General features: G+C 42.0%; 1 protein-coding gene across 8 annotated transcripts in view; it reads left to right on the top strand.

Annotated features, from left to right (window-relative positions):
- The first annotated feature begins 3,074 nt into the window (after positions 1-3,074).
- The window catches only part of kmt2d (lysine (K)-specific methyltransferase 2D), a 34,445-nt gene continuing 17,401 nt past the window's right edge, over positions 3,075-20,118 (top strand). The window contains exons 1-33 of one of the 8 annotated variants that reach the window (XM_041799128.1): positions 3,075-3,678; positions 5,951-6,033; positions 6,335-6,446; positions 6,590-6,792; positions 6,917-7,026; positions 7,131-7,293; positions 7,440-7,611; positions 7,774-7,888; positions 8,081-8,259; positions 8,367-8,659; positions 8,788-8,907; positions 9,038-9,795; positions 9,904-10,017; positions 10,137-10,250; positions 10,349-10,453; positions 10,534-10,715; positions 10,985-11,149; positions 11,350-11,459; positions 11,593-11,637; positions 11,747-11,935; positions 12,703-12,885; positions 14,797-14,919; positions 15,295-15,416; positions 15,507-15,642; positions 15,730-15,810; positions 15,901-15,978; positions 16,072-16,230; positions 16,376-16,445; positions 16,558-16,796; positions 16,886-16,959; positions 17,341-17,391; positions 17,502-19,121; positions 19,214-19,384. In XM_041799128.1, the coding sequence (XP_041655062.1) occupies positions 5,985-6,033; positions 6,335-6,446; positions 6,590-6,792; positions 6,917-7,026; positions 7,131-7,293; positions 7,440-7,611; positions 7,774-7,888; positions 8,081-8,259; positions 8,367-8,659; positions 8,788-8,907; positions 9,038-9,795; positions 9,904-10,017; positions 10,137-10,250; positions 10,349-10,453; positions 10,534-10,715; positions 10,985-11,149; positions 11,350-11,459; positions 11,593-11,637; positions 11,747-11,935; positions 12,703-12,885; positions 14,797-14,919; positions 15,295-15,416; positions 15,507-15,642; positions 15,730-15,810; positions 15,901-15,978; positions 16,072-16,230; positions 16,376-16,445; positions 16,558-16,796; positions 16,886-16,959; positions 17,341-17,391; positions 17,502-19,121; positions 19,214-19,384 (6,405 nt within the window). In that variant the 5' untranslated portion in view covers positions 3,075-3,678; positions 5,951-5,984. Of the gene's footprint in view, positions 3,679-5,340; positions 5,442-5,950; positions 6,034-6,334; positions 6,447-6,589; positions 6,793-6,916; positions 7,027-7,130; positions 7,294-7,439; positions 7,612-7,773; positions 7,889-8,080; positions 8,260-8,366; positions 8,660-8,787; positions 8,908-9,034; positions 9,796-9,903; positions 10,018-10,136; positions 10,251-10,348; positions 10,454-10,533; positions 10,716-10,984; positions 11,150-11,349; positions 11,460-11,592; positions 11,638-11,746; positions 11,936-12,684; positions 12,886-14,796; positions 14,920-15,294; positions 15,417-15,506; positions 15,643-15,729; positions 15,811-15,900; positions 15,979-16,071; positions 16,231-16,375; positions 16,446-16,557; positions 16,797-16,885; positions 16,960-17,340; positions 17,392-17,501; positions 19,122-19,213; positions 19,385-20,118 lie in introns of those variants that run through there. The other 7 variants (XM_041799124.1, XM_041799127.1, XM_041799123.1 and 4 more) reach the window with 7 other exon arrangements.

Genomic DNA, 20,118 nt, shown 5'->3' with positions numbered 1-20,118 from the left:
TATTTAGGTTTTTTGTATGGAAATACTTGAAATCTAGGGCATGGTTATGGCATTTTTGGAATCTTAAAGTAGACTGGTATTGATCATTAGACACATTTTAATGGTCTACACTTCTTTCATATTCATAACCTCTCATCCATGTCTTGCCTGACTGTGCTCTACATAATCGGATATGTTAAAGGAGCAGTTCTGTTAAAATTGAACTTTTAATGTTACTGTTTTTCTTGTAAGGCTTGAAAAGGTTTCTAATTACATATGAGGCTGTTTCAGAACATAGACGCAAGGTTAGACACCCCCTTGTGGAAGAATTTATGTTATGCCTGTGAATGAAACGACTATAATCAACTTGTACATGAAAAAATATGAGAATAGTTTACCATATTTTGGTCCTACTCAGTCGTATTCTTACTCAGCTTTATTTGTAACTATCTAAGTAGAATGACATTATCAATTTTGCCACATTGTGCATTTCAAAATAGAGACAAATTAGCAAATATCTCAATTCTGGAGACCCCCATTTTTGTTTTTAGAGTAATGCACACAAACAGACACAGTTTTTGAAAACAAACCACAAACAGACAAAATCTGACCCTCTAAAAGTAGCCCAGAGTGTTTATGTTCTGTTGTAAACATCTGTGGAGGTATTGGAGGGGATAATCCTTGAGATGCAGGAGGCAGATGGGAAAGCAACTGCACTGCTGACTGACCAATAAGAGAAGCGAGTTTTCCTAATACCACCCTCTATTTACATCCGTCAGCCAATCCGTCACTGTCCTCAAACCAGTCACAGCCCCCCCAAAATCTAATCCAATCTTGCTAAAGCTGAATGGGAGTTAACTAATCCTGTCAGTGGGACCAGTAACAACCTATTTTCAAAATGAAACACAGCACATCCAGGCACAGATAACTCACATTTTTGACCAACAATAATAAAAAAAAACAACAACTGAATTATAGTATTCAGTTATTTTTAGAGTCATCCTCTTGCTCACTTTATGACTTAAAGGAGAAAGATGCACCGGTGGAGATGTGTCATGGGTTTTGAAGTTATCTAGTTAGACAGATATTGTTCATACACTTGAAAGTATGTACTCAAACTGGGTCAGTTTTTATGTTTCAAGATAAAAGAGGCTATGACTCATATGATAATCAACAATAAAAAACTTAACACTTGACAGTGAAACCACTTTAGTTTCTACGATTGTGTTACTAATTATTTCAAAATCCAGATTTGTCATTAATCGTTGTCAGATCTTTAATTTTTGTACATATGCAAGTAATGATGACTCTGGAGTTAATGATTGGTCTTTATCCTAGCAAGACATTAAAGATGATACTTAAAACTAGATCTCTAGGTATTAAGTATATTTCTAGAGTGTTATCACAGCAAAAGAGAGGCTCATATCTTATTATTATTTTATTTTTAACATACCAACATCCTTCATCCCTTTCTGGGGATTCTTTTAACTGTTTCCTCCCCCAAAAGGCTTGTGAGCCTTTGAGTGCACACTGTGCACTCTTTTCTACCAAAGAGGTTTCAACATGCTGGGACGGCTACAGATCACCCCCCTGCAGGTGGCTGTTTACTGCGTATTTAGCTCACATGACCACTGACATTACCTTTATGTTACTTATAAGAGTTGAGTTATAGCCAAAGTAAGCTACTTACCTGAAACAGTTCAGAGTTTCGCTCAAGGGCATGACAGAAGATATAGGCCCACAGTAGTGTGGATTAAACCTGTGACCTTCTCACAATAGGGCAGATTGTTACCCAACCTAATTTTCTGTAAGTTCACCGGATCATTTCAATGACATTCAGGTTTTTACATGTACTGCCTAAGGCTTTTAATTCACAGAGTAGCCAATGAAAGGGACATCATGGTTTAAGATTTAAGAAGTACGGTTTGAAAGAAGTGACTGCTTGTACTCTGTAGAACCTATTAGTCCACCCATTGCCTTATAGAAACTGACATCATACCCTTGGTTATCCATGCCACTGCGATCTACTGTCAGTACCATGAAAGCAAATGATAGAGAAGGCCCCTCTGAAGACCCCACCCATCATATATGATTAACAGTATTTTGATTAAACCATATTAAAACAGATTTAGGCACATACTGCCTTGACAAATAAATGGCATGTTTATATTCAGAAATTTACAAGCTTCACTGCTCTGTCTTCTGAGTTTGTATCTAAGGGTAAGGGTTGTAATGTGATGTTTTCTGGGGGGTTGAACATGTCAGATTCATGCTGTACATTACTATGATGGCATAGGTCGATACAGTCATTTGATTAAGAGGATTATTTCCATGTCGCTTAATAAAAACATGCTGAAAGATTTGAGTATGTGGGTGGTAATAAGCCTAGGGAATGTTTCTAAATTACGTGGTTACAAATTGCACAAAGGTTCACAATGAATCGTTTCATAATAAGCAATAAACATCGAAATAGGCTACAAATCTCGTTTCTCGTTTCTTTTTTCCAACGACGCTATTGAAAACGAGATCAAGATTTAAGACTGTAGCAGATAAGATGAGTTTTTCTTCCACGTCATTTTTCATTCAAATGTGAAAGGTTATCATAGAAACAGAGAAAGTATCCAGCATTTATTTAAGAGGACTGAGCAAGCGTTTATGTTAATATCACATTTGTTTGTTTCCTAAGAAACTAGATCGCGGCTAGCAATTAATCGAAGCAAGTGCATTCATCAACATGCATGTCAGAGCGGCTTTAGTCCTACAATCATAACAATCTAATGAAAAATGGCTTCCATGGATCCGAAAATCTAATGACCTAATATTTGATACCATTTCAGTTGTCCGCGCTCTCCTGATTAAAATCTCAATCTACGTCGTTTACAAATAAACATCGCACAAACTTGTCATTTTGTGCACTTAACTCATTACATTTTTGCACTTGCATTCCATGAAACAAAAAATATGCCCCTTATTTCTCATTAATTATTTTTGACGTAGTTGTTATTAGCTATGCCTAGCACTGCTAGCACCAGCTAGCCACTTGACGAACAGCCGTGTGCAGACGCAACGCAGTTCAACGAAGTGAAGGGATGCTAGTGACCCATACAGGGGTACCAATGCAAAGTAGAGCTGCAAATTTAGGTAGAATATTGTTTGCACTCAACTTAAGTCATACAAAAATTATGAATAATGTCTTGGCGACAAAGTCTGGGGTTGTAAATTTCGACTGCACGACAACGTGCAAACTTGTAGCAGGTTTCACGACCTCGCGAGGAGATTCCAGAACAGAGCAGAAGCTAGCAACTGTTAGGTTAATAGCCGTTAAGCTACATCCACTAGCAAGGAGCCAGATACAGTTAGACACTAGATTCACTGCATGAACCCGGGGATCCTTATTTGGGACTTGTTGAAGACCTGTCCCTGTGCTTGTAGTTCCCCTGTAGCTTACGAACACTCGACACAAAACTGAAGTTGCTTGAGTACAGTGAAGTTGCATGGCATAATCATCTAGTTTAAGAGCTAGCTAGCACAGCCGTACAGCCTGCCTTCCGCCGACGTGCACTTCCCCCACTCTCCTCACAGCCGGCTAGCCGCAACATTAGTCCGCTACATAAAATGAAGCGACCATCAGCATATCGGGAAGCTGTGTGGCCCATTGGATTTTGCTGATGTATGAGGAGACGTTATTGCTTTTTTGAGGTGAGCTGCTACTTTTACAGCTTTTTTGAACTTCCTGAAACAGAAATGCAGAAAGACACACCAAGCCTGACCTTAGACCGGGTAATGTTAGCTCTGCTTTCGGCAACGTTTAGCTGTTAGCTTCATTCAAATGGTACCGTCTACTTGCTGGACAGCCAGCCATGATACCTGGATGCTAACTTGTGTTGAAATATGTTATACGTTGGCTGTTGTCCGTGTGTTATTCACAAAGTTGCCAGATAATATTGTTTAAAGTACAAGTTTCTGTGCATGAGACTGGACACATTTCTTGTTGTTTTCCCACCTTCGGGACACTTTGCTGCTACGTCACCATTGGTGGTTGTTAGCTTTTGCGTATCAGCTCGTCGTTAGTGCCATGGCCACGACTATTTGCTGGAAAGAACCTACCCTTTGAAGTCGGTGTTTACATTGAGGAATACTGCTTAGCGCTGCAATTGTTCAACTATAAAATCTTCATTACGTTGACTGCGGCACTGCAATAAAATTGCACTGACGTTTGCCTATATCACTCAGTGAAATATTACACGTTTTACGCTGAAGTAAAATTGTTACGTGAACACTTTGCATGTTAACTTAGCTAGCCGGGATGTTGAGACGTTAACTTAGCCATCATGTCATCAGTTTTCCCTAGGACATAATCAACTCCATTGTTGGGGGAAAAAGCCTTTTAAGAATATAACTTGCTTAGCTTGAAGAGGGGTTATATTTTGCAAGGTTTGATTTTGGTAAGTTGTCACAGATTGTTAAAATAAAGCGTTGTTGGAGTTGACTGTTTATTACACAGATGTAATGTCAGTGCCACACTGAAATTCATTTTCATAATTAGCTAAATCCCGTCGTCAACAGTGCTAGATTGCAGGTCATGAATACCTTTTCTGCATTATAGGATGTTGTATTTTAGCTTTTTAGTGCGGGTGTATCTGACTTTGTTTTGGAGAATTAAGCTTCAGTGTTACAGTACTACCTGGGATAGACGCCAAAACACACCTTAATGATTCGGAAAAGATGCATGCACTGACTTTTGTTTTGCTTACATGATATTAATTTTGCAAACAAATTCGTTTAGAAGAGTATGTAAACGCCCTCGCCCCCTGTCAGATACTTTTCATTTACGTCCTCCATGACCATAAGCATTGTAGATTTCGAAATCAGTCTGTTATTGGTTACCTTTTTATCAGTCGTTTCATTTGGTTACTAATAAAACAGTTTGGCACCCAAAGGTAAATATTTTTTTCTATATGTTTAATTGCATTATAAGACCAGCGGCGTCACATTACAAATGATTTTCAGTTTATTTTCGTTCTTTAACATTTTGGTATGCGCGATTATATTCACGTACAACGGCGTGGCTGTTGGGTACCAAAAGTGATACACAGTGTGTAGTGTGACCGATAAACCCTTTTCAGACATTACTGTTTATCTCTTTAGAACATTAACGAATCTGAGACTGCTTCCTATTGTTTGCTGCGTTAGTGAAAAATGTCGAGCCCCTCCTGTCTTGCACTGGTTGTTTTACAATATTTCTAATGATGGCGTAAATCTCATGGCGGAACTATGATGCGATTGACAAAGGTTTAGCACGAGAGGAGCTCCGCTGCAACAGGAAGTTCTGTACACGGAAGTTGTCTTTTCTTTGTGTATCCCGATTTATGGTTGTTTTCATGAGGAAAACATCATTTTAGTTCAAGCACTTCGTGTTTTCAACGCAGTCTGTTTCAACGATTTGGACTATGCATTGCAGGGTAAATAATTCATCGATTTATTGGAGCGGTTTACGATGGATGTGTCTCATGAAACCCTTAGGCTTTACTCATGAGTTTAAGGGATAGCTCGACCGCAGAAGTGCTACGGATGGCGCGTTTGACATTAAGATCGTTTAAAGTCAGATCATAACAGCCACTGTTTATTTGTTATCGTTGATCACTAGTCTGTATGTGGAGAAAAAGAAATTTGGGCGATCAAGGAGGCTAACCTTGACTGTGAGGTAACAAGTAAAGGTTCATTTCAAAGCCTCTCCTATATTTTAATAAACATATGTTGACGAATGAGTGTTTTGCTGTTTGCTTAAACATGACCTACTTTGTTTATAGCTAATGATTTTCTTGTTAGCTGCAAACTTTTTTGATGAATATTTACCCATGCAATTAAGGGTGCATTATGTAGTCATATCAAGCCCCAGCTAACCAATAAATAACAATTCTTCCTCAGATTTCACTTATAAGTTGACAATTTTTATGTTCTTAAATTTTAGATCTCTGTCAAGGAGGTCAAAATCAGTAAGGGGTATGGACGAGCAGAAATCAAACTGCGAGGAGAATGACTCTGAACCAACAGGTAATATACCCTGTTTAAAAATTTCCCAGTTTCATTTATTATAAATGTGCTCTACTCTGCAGAAAGATGAATAATATCCAAGTGTGCCTTTGGTCTGGAAGAGAAATTTACAAGATTGAGAACAAAACAGAATTTTTTTTATTTTCCACAAAAGGAATTTGTTTAGATAAGTTTTTAAAGGTGATGAAAATGTGAGAATGATTTTATTTCACAATGGCAAATAAGTCCTGTTTGGCTTTTTGGTAAGATTGCTTTTATATAATTTTGCCATATAATGAAGGTTTGTCCTTCTTTTTATCAGCTGATGACAATGCCCCTTCAAAGCAGATTGTCTCCTCTGAGGAGGAGTCCAAAGCCCTTTCTGCTGCTGAGGATGTGTCAGGTGCTACTGCAGCCTCTTCCAGTCCACCAGTGTAAGTTTTATTCAGAGCAAAAAGGTTATTGTGCTTACAGGTTTTGTCTTTATCCCAAGAAGATGCCCATTGTTAGCCCTTGCAAGTTGCCCATTGTTAGCATTTGCAAAAATCAAATCTATATATGTTTTGTAATCTGTCAGAGAGAGCATACGTTCCTGTGCGCTTTGTAACTGTGTGGAGCGGAGCCTGCATGGACAGAGAGAACTGAGACACTTTGGGCCATCTTCTGAGCAGCAGATCCTCAAGCCATCAACTTCCCGACTGCCACAGCCTGGGAATGATGACCTGTCTTCCATAGGATTTTCTCACTCCCCTTGTTTGGCAGCACTCTTTGATGACTCAGGTCAGATTTGGAACATTCCAGTTGTATATTTTTATTTGTGCATAGATTTTTTTGTAGATACCAAACTGTATTTGCATTGCTTTTGGTCAGAAATTTAACTGATATTCAGTTTTATAATGAACAGGGGGTTGTTGGGCTCATCACTGGTGTGCAACATGGTCGGAAGGAGTGACGCGGCTGGAGAATGAGGAGCTGGAGAACGTGGATAAGGCCGTTATCTCAGGGACACAGCAGGTAAGTTCAGTACCCATATACCTGTATGGGATGCTATCAGGTGGTAAACTGTGTATAGCTATGCACCTTTAAAAATTGTACTTGTCACCATTGGTTTGTTTCAGCTCTGCGAATACTGCAAAAGACTGGGTGCAACCATTCGATGCCATGCCGAGGGCTGCTCACGGTTTTACCACTTCCCCTGCTCAGCAGCCAGTGGATCCTTCCAGTCGATGAAGCAGTTGGTCCTCCTTTGTCCAGAGCACATAGATAAGGCAGAGGAGTTAGGTAAGCTAACCTGGCATGCCTCTTAATTTTTTTCCAGTCATTATTGAGAGAATTTTATTTTGCCAAGCCTTTAAGTATTACTCCCTTTGGTGTTCCACAATATCAGCTTCCTGCAGTTATACAAAGTTTTTTTTTGTTCTTTACAGCAGGTGAAGAGTCTTGGTGTGCAGTTTGCGACTCTGCAGGGGAGCTCACAGACTTGCTGTTTTGTACGGGTTGTGGCTTACATTATCATGCAGCCTGTCTGGAGATTGGTGCCACACCCATCCAGCGGGCGGGATGGCAGTGTCCAGAGTGTAAAGTGTGCCAGACTTGCAGGTGAGTCCCTCCTTGTGGACCAAATGGAGTAAAATCAAGTTATTATGCACAATTTTCTTGCATTGCATGTTAGTTAGACATCTTCTGGTTGCTCTTGATCTTTTTGCTTTTTATTTTACAAAACCTGCTGATTTTTAAATGTCATAAATCACAACTTTGCAGACAACCAGGAGAGGACTCCAAAATGTTGGTTTGCGACGCCTGCGATAAGGGCTACCACACCTTCTGTCTCCAGCCGGCCATGGATTCTCTTCCCTCTGACTTATGGAAATGCAGAGTAGGTCACATCAATTGATAGTCTCCTTATAAGGAGATAACATTACCGTGGTAACATGAAAGTTAGCTCAATGAGTTCAAACAATTTTTTAATAGAAATAATAGGAAAAAAAATAACTTTGAAAGATTTTTTTAAATTAACTTCTTCAGTTGTTCCCTTAACACGTTTTCTACTTAACCTATGTTTTAACAGAGATGTCGTGTATGCACGGAGTGTGGGGTTCGTGGACTCGTGCTACCAGGTTCAGCCCAATGGTTTGACAATTATGCTGTATGTGAGGCCTGCCAGCGTCACCGCATCACTATATGTGGTGTGTGCAGTAAAGACGCCAACCCATCTGTCACTCTGCAGTGCTGCAGCATTTGCCACAGGTAAGCTGAAAGCACAGATTCCATTGTTTTTTATTAAAGAAGCTGTTTTTTGTGGACTTGTGGCTCATATTGTCATTCAAAATTCTTAATGATGTTGTTTGTCTTAGGTGGATGCACAGTGAGTGTGCTTTACCAGGGGGACATCCAGAAGCAAAGCTCATTTGCCTGCTTTGTAAAGAGGATCAGCAGCAGCCTGTCACTCAACCATACACAGCAGAGATACAAACCAGAGAGGCATCTGAAGAGACTGTGGGACACGTGGATTTGGTGGAGATGACAATCCAAACTGATGCAGACATGGTGACAGAAGAGCACACAGTCTTATCACACACAAAAGGACAGAGAGGCACGTCAGAGCTGGACCCAGGTGAAGACAAGACTGACTCACCCATGGATCTGGGTAAGTATGAACAATACATGACATAACACAAAGCTCACATGCTATGTTAGTCATTTTTGTTTTGACTGTTAAACATTGTAACTTGTTCTAAGATTTTCATTTTTAACTTAAACTTGCTTTGACTTTAGGTACAGAGGCTGCACATGTTGAGACAACAGATGTTGGGAGGAAAATCACGGAGAAAGAGCTGAAGGTAGCAACCAAAGAATTAACTTCTGAGGTGCTCGCTGCTACAAAAGAGTCAAAAGGTAAACTCAGGACACACTATAGACATAATTATTTGAACACAAAGGAGCACTTTATTCAGTGTTATGCTGTAGGTAATGATAGATTTTAAGATGCTGACACTAATAAAAACACATTCCTAACCTGCAGCAGAACAGGGGACCTCTTCTTTACCTGATAAAGAGAGGGCAGAGGATGCAGTCAGCCATGTCTCCCAAGCAACCCCCTCCCAGAAGACTCCAGGAGAGACGCACTCTATCAACCCAAAAGAACGAACATCTGTGCCACAGGAGGGCCCTCAAAGTATGGAGGTGGAAAAAGAGGAGAAGCAGGGGGTTATTTCCTCTGCAAAGCATGAAGCATTATTAAAAAGTGGCTCTGATGGCATGTATGTCACAGAAACATCTAGTAAGGATCGACCAAAGTTACCAGCTCATCCTGCTTTTGTGGAAAAAAGCCAGCAGGAAAGAAGTCTGTGCCCCAACCCCTGTTCTCCTCCTCCTCCTTTATCAGTAGACACTCGAGAGGCTCTCTCTGTGGTGGACATGGAGCGGAGGTCACTACCTCACTCTGAGGAGGAGGAGGAGGAAGAGGATGATGATGAGATGATGAAAGAAGGACAGAACGAGGACATAAAGCAGGAACTGCGGGAGCAAGACACCAAGCCAGAATTATTGCTAGATGAGATGTCCAACATGAGCCACGGAGATGAGAGCAGCAGCGGCTTTCTGGGGTCTCCGGGAGAACCCGATCCTCAGCTCTCAATGGAACTTGGCCTTGTTCCTGCTGGCCGCTCGCACACAGACAACCTGCTCACTGAGACTGATGACTCACTTCCCTTTGAACCCCTCAGAAGCGACAGAGAAAAGGTGAAACGCAGAGGATCGCCAGGGCGTTCACGTGTCAAACAGGTAAGGCCACATTATGTTTTATTGAGAAAAACAATAGGACCTACCATATTTACCTTTACTGTAGTCTCAACACCGCTTCACAGTGTATTGTTATTCCTTGAATTGAAGGGGCGAAGCAATAGTTTTCCAGGGAAGCGCAGACCTCGAGGGGGAGGTGGAGGCAGAGGCCGTGGTGGAAGGTCACGCCTTAAAGCCATGGCTTCCTGCATTGATGCATTTTTGGTAAGCTGTATTATTTAACATTCATATGTTCTGAAATATATTATGACAGTTATGATACAGTTAAAAATCACTTATTTATTTTATTTTTTTATTTTGACCACTTATCTCTTTCTCCATAGCTAAGCATGACCTCAGACACTGGACTAAGCAAGGAGGAGGAGGATGAGGAAGATGACACCATGCAGAACACAGTGGTTCTTTTCTCAAATACTGATAAATTTGTCCTGCTACAGGTACAGTTCTTGTTGTATAGTGACATTTTAAGAACCACAGCTGTCATTTTCAAATGCCAACCTAATGCCTCTTTGTTTCTTTCTCTTCTCTCTTTCAGGATATGTGTGTTGTATGTGGCAGTTTTGGAAAAGGTGTGGAAGGCCAGTTATTGGCTTGTGCACAGTGTGCTCAGTGTTATCATCCTTACTGTGTGAACAGCAAAGTAAGCACTTGTTAACCACTGATTATCATCATCATTTAATATTTTAATTTCGGAGAAAATGACCCTTATTTTTCATGTAGATAACCAAGACGATGCTTCGTAAGGGCTGGCGCTGTTTGGAATGTATCGTGTGTGAAATCTGTGGGAAGGCTTCGGACCCCTCCCGCTTGCTGCTGTGTGATGATTGCGATGTCAGCTATCACACCTACTGCTTGGACCCACCCCTGCACAATGTTCCCAAGGGTGGTTGGAAGTGCAAATGGTAAAAAAAAAAGTAAACTCTTAGGAACACAGTGCTTGGTTCAGCCTTGCAGCTTTGAATGGGGTCAAATGAAAATGAATACATAAAAATTTGCATATTATGTAAAACGCTCCTGCCTCAGCCCTGCATTAGCAATTCACAGGCCCAACCCTCTCCCTCTTGCTTCCTCAGCGCAGAAAAATTCTTACACCGGTCTCACTGGCATTGGTATCTTTTAATCTGTCATATATTCCATATTTGTTGAAGTTTGCTTTACTGTTTCTGCACAGGTGCGTGTGCTGCGTGCAGTGTGGTTCCAACACACCAGGGTTCCACTGTGAGTGGCAGAACAACTATACCCACTGTGGCCCCTGTGCCAGCCTTGTCACTTGTCCTGTATGCAGGGAGAACTTCATGGAGGAGGAGCTGCTGCTGCAGTGTCAGTACTGTGATCGGTGGGTGCTGCTCATTAGAACTACACACACACACAGGGCAGACTAAGGTATTCATGAGACCGCAGCTAATGATGACAAGCGGGGAATGGATTATTTATGTTTTTTTCACAGCATGAATTATTCCATAACATCTTTGATTTGCTGTGTGATTTGTCAAGAAAAGTATGTGCACCAATATATTTCTGTGTGCATCTGTGCAGATGGGTCCATGCTGTCTGTGAAAGTCTGTACACAGAGGATGAAGTGGAACAAGCTTCTGATGAGGGCTTCGCATGCACATCCTGCACCCCATATGTTCCAAAACCCGTGGGTAAGTCTCAGAAGAACACATGAGACTAAAGTCATGAAGACAGTGATTTTGAAAATAAACACAGGACGTTTGTGCACTGATAACATGGTTTTCTTCTGTTTCTTTTCTTCCTGCTCATCGCCTTTGTTCACAGTAGTAGAGTCAGCTATTATGGCTTCAATAAAGATAAAAGAGCCAGGTTAGTGGGTTTTAAATAATTATGTTGATTAATGCACACACATTATTCATAGTTATCTGATATTTTTTATTGTTGGGGGTCATTTAGATTTGCTGTTGTCACTTTACAGAACCCCAGTTCTACCGGTTGGAGGGTGTGTGGCTGACAGAGTCGGGCATGTCCCTGCTTCGGAGCATCTCCATGTCACCCCTACACAAGAGACGGCAGCGTCGCTCTCGTCTTGGCACTCTGTGCTGCGATGGAGGTCCTGATGGAATAGATCTGAGGGAGGTGGAAGGAGAAGGGGAGGACGGGAAAGGTTGGCTCTCTCTGCATATCCATTGGTGTATGATCTCGAACATGGTGCATGAGGCATGGATAAGAGCAACCCATTGGGGTACTTTGCCCAAACAGTGCTGCCCCTGTTCCTTTCTAGGGGAAAATATTCCATATAAAATGAATGGCAGCAAATGGGAAAGATTGGGTCATTAGGTTATTTAAAAGCTTAAAATATGAAAGCCATACATTTAAATGGTTATTGGGAGCCAGAATCCAATGACCAGGGAAATAAATACATCATGTAGGACATGTTTGTGATAAACTGACATCACATACCTTATGTGTGTTGGATCTTAACACTTGAATGTGGTTAATAAGTTAGTGAATATGTGAAAAAGCTGTAAACAGGCAGACAGACGACAGCTCCTGCTGTCACAGTGATTGCTGGCATAAAGTCATTAAGAACAGAGCACCGGTCCAACATTTGCCCACTTTCCTCCCCTCTACTTTTAGCCAGAAGACACAGAACTGTTCTTTGACACTCTTTCGTCATTTGTGAATAACAGAATATGCATTAAATTATGGCTTTTTAATTGTTTAAGGCACAAAGCACAACAAAATGTCTTTTAATCACGTTGTTGCCACAGTTTTCTAACTTACTGCCATTCAATTTGAGGGCTTGTTTCCCCCCACATTGGGGCGCGGTCACATTGGGAAGTGGGAAGTGACGTTTCAGTGCTCTTATCCATTAGCTTCATGTAAGTTTAAGACTTTTTTTTACTGAAGCAGATCACTCTGTATGTGTAGGCTGTGGGGAGCCCATGGAATGTGAAACCAAGACAGAGAACCCTGGGAGTCCGGACAGAGAGGGTGCTGAGAGGGACCTAGGTGCAGAGGGGACAGAAGGGATGGCTGACTGCGATGGTATCAAAGGAGGGGCAGAGGAGACGGAGGATAGCAAAAAGAGGAAGCGGAAACCTTACAGACCAGGTAGGGTACCTAGAATTACAGTGCCTATAAAAAGTATTCACCCCCTTTTATAAAAAACTTTTTAAATTTAAAGTGATAAAACAGATTTCTATAAAGTGATGCCAATTAAATAAAAATATGTAAGGTATAATAAGTGACTGCATTGCTGTTCATGCCCTTTGAAGTGACTGACTTAATTCAACAGAGGTCCAGCCAGTTGGTGCTAGTAGTCTTATAATAAGTGAAATGGAGATCAACTGATTGCAGTGAATGTATCCCATGTGTTTGAAGTATAAAGGCACCTGTGTCTGGAAGGTCCAGTCACTGGTTAATTAGTGTTCCTGGCTACCATTACACCATAAAGCCAAAAGAACACTTCAAGCAACTCAGAGAAAAGGTAAAGGAAAGTACAAGTCAGGGGATGGATACAAAAAAATCAAGGCACTGAACATACCCCGGAGTTCAGTTAAATCCATCATCAAGAAACGGATGGAATATGGCACATGTGTAAATCTGCCTAGGTCAGGCCGTCCTCACAAACTGAGTGACTGTGCAAAAAGGAAACTAGTGAGAAAGGCCACCAAGACATTTATGACTACTCTGAAGAAGTTACAAGCTTCAGCAACTGAGATGGGGAGACTCTGCATTTTTTTCACCAGTCAAAGCTTTATGGGAGATTTGCAAAGCGAAAGCCACAATCGGAGAAAACTTGATTAGAGTTAGCCAAAAGATGCAAGGAGAGACTCCATGGTCATGTGAAAGAAAGTTCTTTGGTCTGATCAGACTAAACTGGTACTTTTTAGCCATCAGACAAGACACTATATTTGGCAAATACCAAACACTGCACATAACAACAAACACACCATCCCCACTGTGAAGCATAGTGTTGGAAACATCATGCTGTGGGGATGCTTCTTGGCAGCTGGCCCTGGAAGGGCTTGTAAAGATAGAGGGTAAAGTAAATTTGGCAAATTATAGGAAAAATTTTGGAGAACAATCTTACTCCGTCCGCAAGAGAGATACGGCTTTTGAGCAGATTTTTTTTTCTTGTAAAACAAAAACCCAAAGCATACAGCGAAAGATATACAGAAATGGTTTAAAGACAACAAGGTGAATGTTCTGGAGTGTCTAAGTCAAAGCCCAGATCTCAGTCCAATAGAGAATTTTTGGCTGGACTTAAAGGGCTCTTTTTTTTTTATCTACACTAAGTAACTTTAAAAACGCACATTGAAATTCATTAATATATTACTTGTAATTCATGAACTATAATTCCAATTATAGTTATTGTTCTTATTGCACACATCTTGTGGGAGACATACACACAAAAATCAGGAATCAAGGAAACGGTTTATTCAATCACGCAATAAAAAGTTGACAATACCACCCATTCTTACAAGTCCAAATATCAATATCTGGTATGACCTCCATTTGCTCGCACCAAATCAGCCACTCTCCGAGGCATAGATGTTATGAGGCCATTAATCTGTCTCCGTGGGATCGCCTGCCATTCCTCCTGAAGTGCTGTACGTGCCTACACGTTTTTAGTCAACAATTTATCCCATCCCAATATTTCACTCACCTACCCAGTTTCTACACTTGTGAGTACAACCCTCATGAATTGGTCTGTGGTTGAGAAAGGGCACAATCAGTCATGCAGAACAAAGGTATATTGTGTGTCTGAGAAGTTGTTAGAAGCATCTGAGTACATCTCACGACAATTCTAGCAAATTTTACAATGTGCATTTTTAAAGTTACTTAGTGTATTTAGAAGCCAAATTGTACTGACCATGATTGATTTAAAGAATTAATTAAAGGATAAAACATCCAGGGGGTGAATGTGTTTATAGTCACTATATAAAATGAAAACAAACACTTTCACATACACTTCAGTGTCAGAGTATTCCAAAAATATTTATTTATAAATTGTACCAGGCATCGGGGGCTTCATGGTGCGCCAAAGGAAGTGTCATACACGAATGAAGAAAGAGTTTTTCGCCCAGCTGGCTGGAGAGACAACATTAGATGGACAGCCAATTGAGAGAACCATTGATGAAGGTAAGAGACAAAAATTTGGAAGGTTTTGAGTTTCGTTTAAGTTGTTACAAGATAAAGATATGAGTCTCTCAATCATGTTATAATTTTCCTTTTGTCATATGAATCTAAATGAGCACTCTTGTTTCATTGAATAAGAGGAACTTGTGATGTCTGAGGAAGAGCTAATTTGGGGGTTTCCAAAATTTAAAGAAAAGCAAAGTCAAAGTCTCCTGTCACCTAACTGCTCTTTAGTTATCTTAAATGAGGTGTTTATTGGCCCAAAAGACATCTCATCATATTGCATTAGTATTTAGCATTATTGGTGACAGTTAGGACTAATTTGTAATTTTAACTCTTGTAAATTTGATAAGCTGATTGGTATGGATATATGTGTAGGACCCCACCCTGACACAGATAATATCATGGATCCTAAACCAGCAGAAGGAGAGGAACAGGCCAAGAAACGTCGGGGCCGGAAGAGGAGCAAACTAGAGGACATGTTTCCAGCATACCTCCAGGTTGAAGTCCTTCTTTGCCCTTTCAAGTGTAAGTTTTCAACCTTGATGTACCCAGTGAACTGACATTATTATTGGACTTGTTCACCGTAGGAGGCTTTCTTTGGGAAGACACTAATAGACTTGAGTAAGAAAGCTTTGATGGTACCCCAGGGGCAGAGGCCAGGCTCATGCCTTGTTCGACCGTCCTTACCAGCACCGCCAGGGGTCAGAATGACTGCCCCAGAGAGTAAGAACACCACATAACCTTTGACTTTTGAAAACTGTGTGGAAAAGGTCCATGCAGGGTGTATAACCTTTGTGTTTCTCACTGTAGCTGAGGCCAAGGACCATGTGATGAAAGATTTTCCTCTCAAGCAAGAGGGGGGCGAGGCCCTCCAGGCTCAGGGAGGAGGAGGTAAGTGCCTGTTTGAAAACTTGTTCTTATGGTTTATTGTAATGATCTTATAACTGTTGCTGATTGAATTTAATTGAATTTGTTTTTTAGGAGTTTCTGCACCATCTTCATCACTGAAGGACCAGACATCAGCTGATCCTCATGACTCCGTTGCAGAAAAAAGTGAAGGTAATTGCTGAGATATTTTGGCATAGACTGTATGCGGCATTAACTTTCCAATGTGACTATCATACCTAATGCAGTGTTCTGCTTTCATAACAGGTCTTCCGCAAGGGGTGGAAAGTCAGGACTCAGAGCAGTTCTTCAAGAAGGTTCTGGGAGTGTCAGATGGCTCGTCTTTGGGTGGCATGAAGCCCATCTTGGAGGGCAGTAAGGGAGAACTCAATCGTAGTGCTCTGCCACAGAGAGCTCTCCTCTCAGGTCTGTTCAACAGAATACCTTTGTATACATTGAAATATTTATCAGTTCAAAACGAGAAATATACTTTATTATTGAGGACTTTCTGAGGATTTGCGAGGTTTAAATGAAGTTTGGTTTGGTTTCATGCATGGAAAATCTTTTACAGGGTCCCTGCCCTCAGCTGGAATGATGGATGCCTTTCCTGGCCTCTCTCAGTCACCATTCTTTGACATGCGGTAGGACCAGTATTGAATAATCTGGAATTTACATTTAAAAGTTTTGCTCACTTTCTGCCTCATTGTATAAGATGATATTTAATACAATATCATAACACCCTCTGCTTTACAGGGATCGAGGAGGACTGTTCAGTCCAGATGGGGGTGAGGAGAGTCCCTGGGCCACTCCCTCCACCCCTGCAACCCCATCCTCCCCACCAACCCCAACTGAGGTAGAGGGTGATGGGCTGTCCTACAACCAGCGCAGTCTCCAGCGCTGGGAAAAGGATGAGGAGCTTGGGGAACTCTCAACCATTTCCCCCGTGCTTTATGCCAATACCAACTTTCCAACCCTTAAACAGGACTACCCAGGTGAGTATAGTTATAGAATGGAAACATGCACCACAAGTGTAGTTTGTCTTAGTGTTACATATCGTTATTAACTGAATTTACTGCCACAGACTGGGCAAGTCGCTGTAAGCAAATCATGAAGATCTGGAGGAAGGTGTCAGCTGCTGATAAGGTTCCATATCTGGTAAGTTCTGTTTCTTATTTAAAATGTGATTGTATCAAATGCTGTTAGAAATTGTTTCATCCAGTACTATTATTTTTTTTCTATAAATTACAGTTAAAGGGAAGTTTCTTTTTTCCTTTAATGACTTTCACCCTTTTGGCTTGTGGTATCGTCACTTCTATGAAATATAGATAAACAGGAAGTAGTGAGTTACTTATCAAATATAAGTCTAATCAAATTTTTTTGTATTTATATCATGGCACAGCTTACACTTTGTGTGATCTGTCATCAATTAAACCACGTCATTGTTAATAATAACCCATTTATATGTCGTTCATAAGCAAAAATTCCCTTTCAGTTTATTTTTATGATCTAATCCTGATTTGTCATTTGTTTCTGTAGCAAAAGGCCAAAGATAACCGGGCTGCTCAGAGAATAAATAAAGCACAGAAGGTGAGCAAAGGCATCAGCTTCCTTATTGTATTGTCAAAGCAAACCGAAGAAATGTATTTTTCATGCATGTTGTGCAGAATGTCAATTTTCCTTTTGTACCCCTCTCAAAGCAGGCGGAAAGTCAGGTGTGCAGGCCAGTCAAATTAGAGGCTGGGCGTGTGAAAGGAGAGCGACCCAGTTTACACCTCCAGATTCCTCCACCTTCAGGCTCTGCATCCATCTCTTCCCAGCCCAGCTCTGCAGAAAGTCCCTACCCCTTCCCACCAGATTCAGGATCATCCTCCGTCTTTTTCTCAGATGGGCCCATGAAGACTCCAGGGTCAGCTGAAATCAGGACAGATCCCTTGGCCAAAATGCCTCCTCAGTCACCCCACTGTCACTCCCATCCAACCACCCCATTCTCCCATGCAGGGGCCAGCCCCTTGCAAGCCTCTTCCTCAGGTTATTCTGCTTCCGGCCCACAGGGTCCTCCTCAGGGACGGCCAGCCAGTCTTGGCCCCTTTGACATGCAACCAGGAACTCCTGGAACTCCCAGACGGGCTCAGCAGGTTGACCCCTATTTTAGATCACAGCTGCAGCAGCAGAGTCATCTACAACAATCACAGCAGGGCTCTCAGGAGTCCCTTGGACCTCCAGAAAGCCCTCATTCAAGAGGTGCAGGACTTGGAGAGTCTCCTATTTTCTCGCCATCCCACAATACTCACTATGGAGACTCATTTAGAAACCAGCAAGGGATGGTTCGGCCAGATTACAGTTCACCACTGTCACCATCTGCAGTGGCTTCCTCGCCTGCCGGCCCAGGGCAGTACAGGGCTGATATGAGTGCACCTTCTCCCCGTGCCTCCTCAGTTGGAAGACCTGACCTATCCACTGGCTCCCCTGCTGGGATGCTGGAGTCTGGGGATGGTTTATTCAAGGCACCTATGACACCAAGAATGCATCAAGGGGAGGGTGGGGCACTCCATCCTGGAGCTTCCCCTAGCCACCCATCTGAAGGCTACAGGCAGTCTCCCTCCCACCCTTTCTCTGATCCACACTCTCAGCCATCATTAACTCCCAGACCGCAGTCAGGCGATAATTGTTCCCTTGGACCTCAGAGACACCCTGGAGGTCAACAGGAGCTATGTTCGAGAGTGCCCTCCAGCCCCCAGTCCCAGGGCAGCTCTCAGTCTCCTCACACTCCTGGGGGCATCTCTAATGATGGCTATTCTGTCCAGTCTCCTGCGACCCCTCGTTTTCAATCCCCAGACCCTTGTTCTCAGCCACCTTCACGGCCACAATCTGGAGACCCTTTTGCCACTCTCCACAAACCCTCTCGTCCTTCCTCTGCTGCCTCAGAGGGAAGTGCAAGTTACAAAAGCTCACCTCACCCCAACCAACCACCTCCACCCCATCCCACCAACACCTCCATGGGGGATCCTCTCTCTGGTAAACCATCTGCACCTCCTACTTTTAGCCGCAGCCCCAGCACAGGAGGCTTCCAGATGACCCAACAACGGAATCAGATGTTACCGGGTCAGCTTCAGCAAAATCAGCAGACTGTGGGGGCAGACGGCCTCAGCGCCAGGGGGCCATCTTCCTCTGGATCTCAAGAACTACAAGCTGTGCGTCCTCCAGACATACCTCATCAGCCAGCTTTGCCAGGTGCTCAAGAAATGTCTGAAATTTCAACTGGGCAAGATCCTGCATTAGTAGGCCTTAGCCCCTCTGAGTTGGAGAAACATAGACAGGTATTATTGTAAATGCCTTTAACTATCATTTACTACTCCTTGGATTAGTGTGTTACTTATCAATGCTTTGTTTCTTGTTTTTACTTTTTTAGCGCCAGAGACTGAGGGAATTCTTAATCAGGCAGCAAATGCAAAGAAATTCCATTAGACAAGAGAAGGAGGCCACTGCTGCTGCTGGTAGTGCATCCCCTGGCTGGGCTGGAGGGGAGGTGGGAGCTTTTCAACAAGACAAGGCCCACAGAGCACCACCACCATATCCTCAGGTAGACCTTTACAGTATTTTACAACACTTTAAACCATTAAATGTCTTTAAAAATAAGATCTTTTAGTATGTCACAGGCACTGTCATAGCAAGTACCTGTTCTGAAGACTTAAAAAAAAATTATAAATTATGGTCAATATCCAGTGCCTGGTTTGGACTGCTGTTGTGGTGAACCACCCCATTGTGAGCACTACATACTTTTGTGTTGGTGTGTTCACCTCACTCAATAATAACCCCCCCAAACACTGCTCAGTAGTGCGCTTTTTTGTGCCAGTTTCTGGTCCTGTTTCCATATTACCTGCTTGTGTATGTACAGGAAACAATGGCTACTGAAATAGAGCATTATGTTGGAGATGGAATAGATTAATATTGGCTGTTGATAGTACCTCAGTTATTGCAAAGCAGAAAAGAGAAGCATTGGAGGAGATGGAAAGTATGGCAGCTAAATCAGCTTAGGCAGAGGACAGATTTTTTATGCCCATTCAGTCATTGAGAGATTTAGATGAATAAATGAGTGTTGTATGCCCTATTACTGCCGTCTGCAGCCGATTATCACACTAATATCCCTGTAGATGTTACCCAGAGACTGGCTGCCACCCAGTGCTTTCTAACAGACCGATTGCACTGCTTACTGTCTGTGTTTTGGTTTTTAGTTAAATTATTGAGGAGATGCATGCTCACTATGCTCATAGCCCTCTGCAAAGGGTTCAGGGCTATTCTGACCTTTGTCGTATG

Source organism: Cheilinus undulatus, linkage group 11 (assembly GCF_018320785.1).
Source record: "Cheilinus undulatus linkage group 11, ASM1832078v1, whole genome shotgun sequence".
Taxonomy (NCBI): Eukaryota; Metazoa; Chordata; class Actinopteri; order Labriformes; family Labridae; genus Cheilinus; species Cheilinus undulatus.
This window is presented reverse-complemented; position numbering and strand designations above follow the sequence as displayed.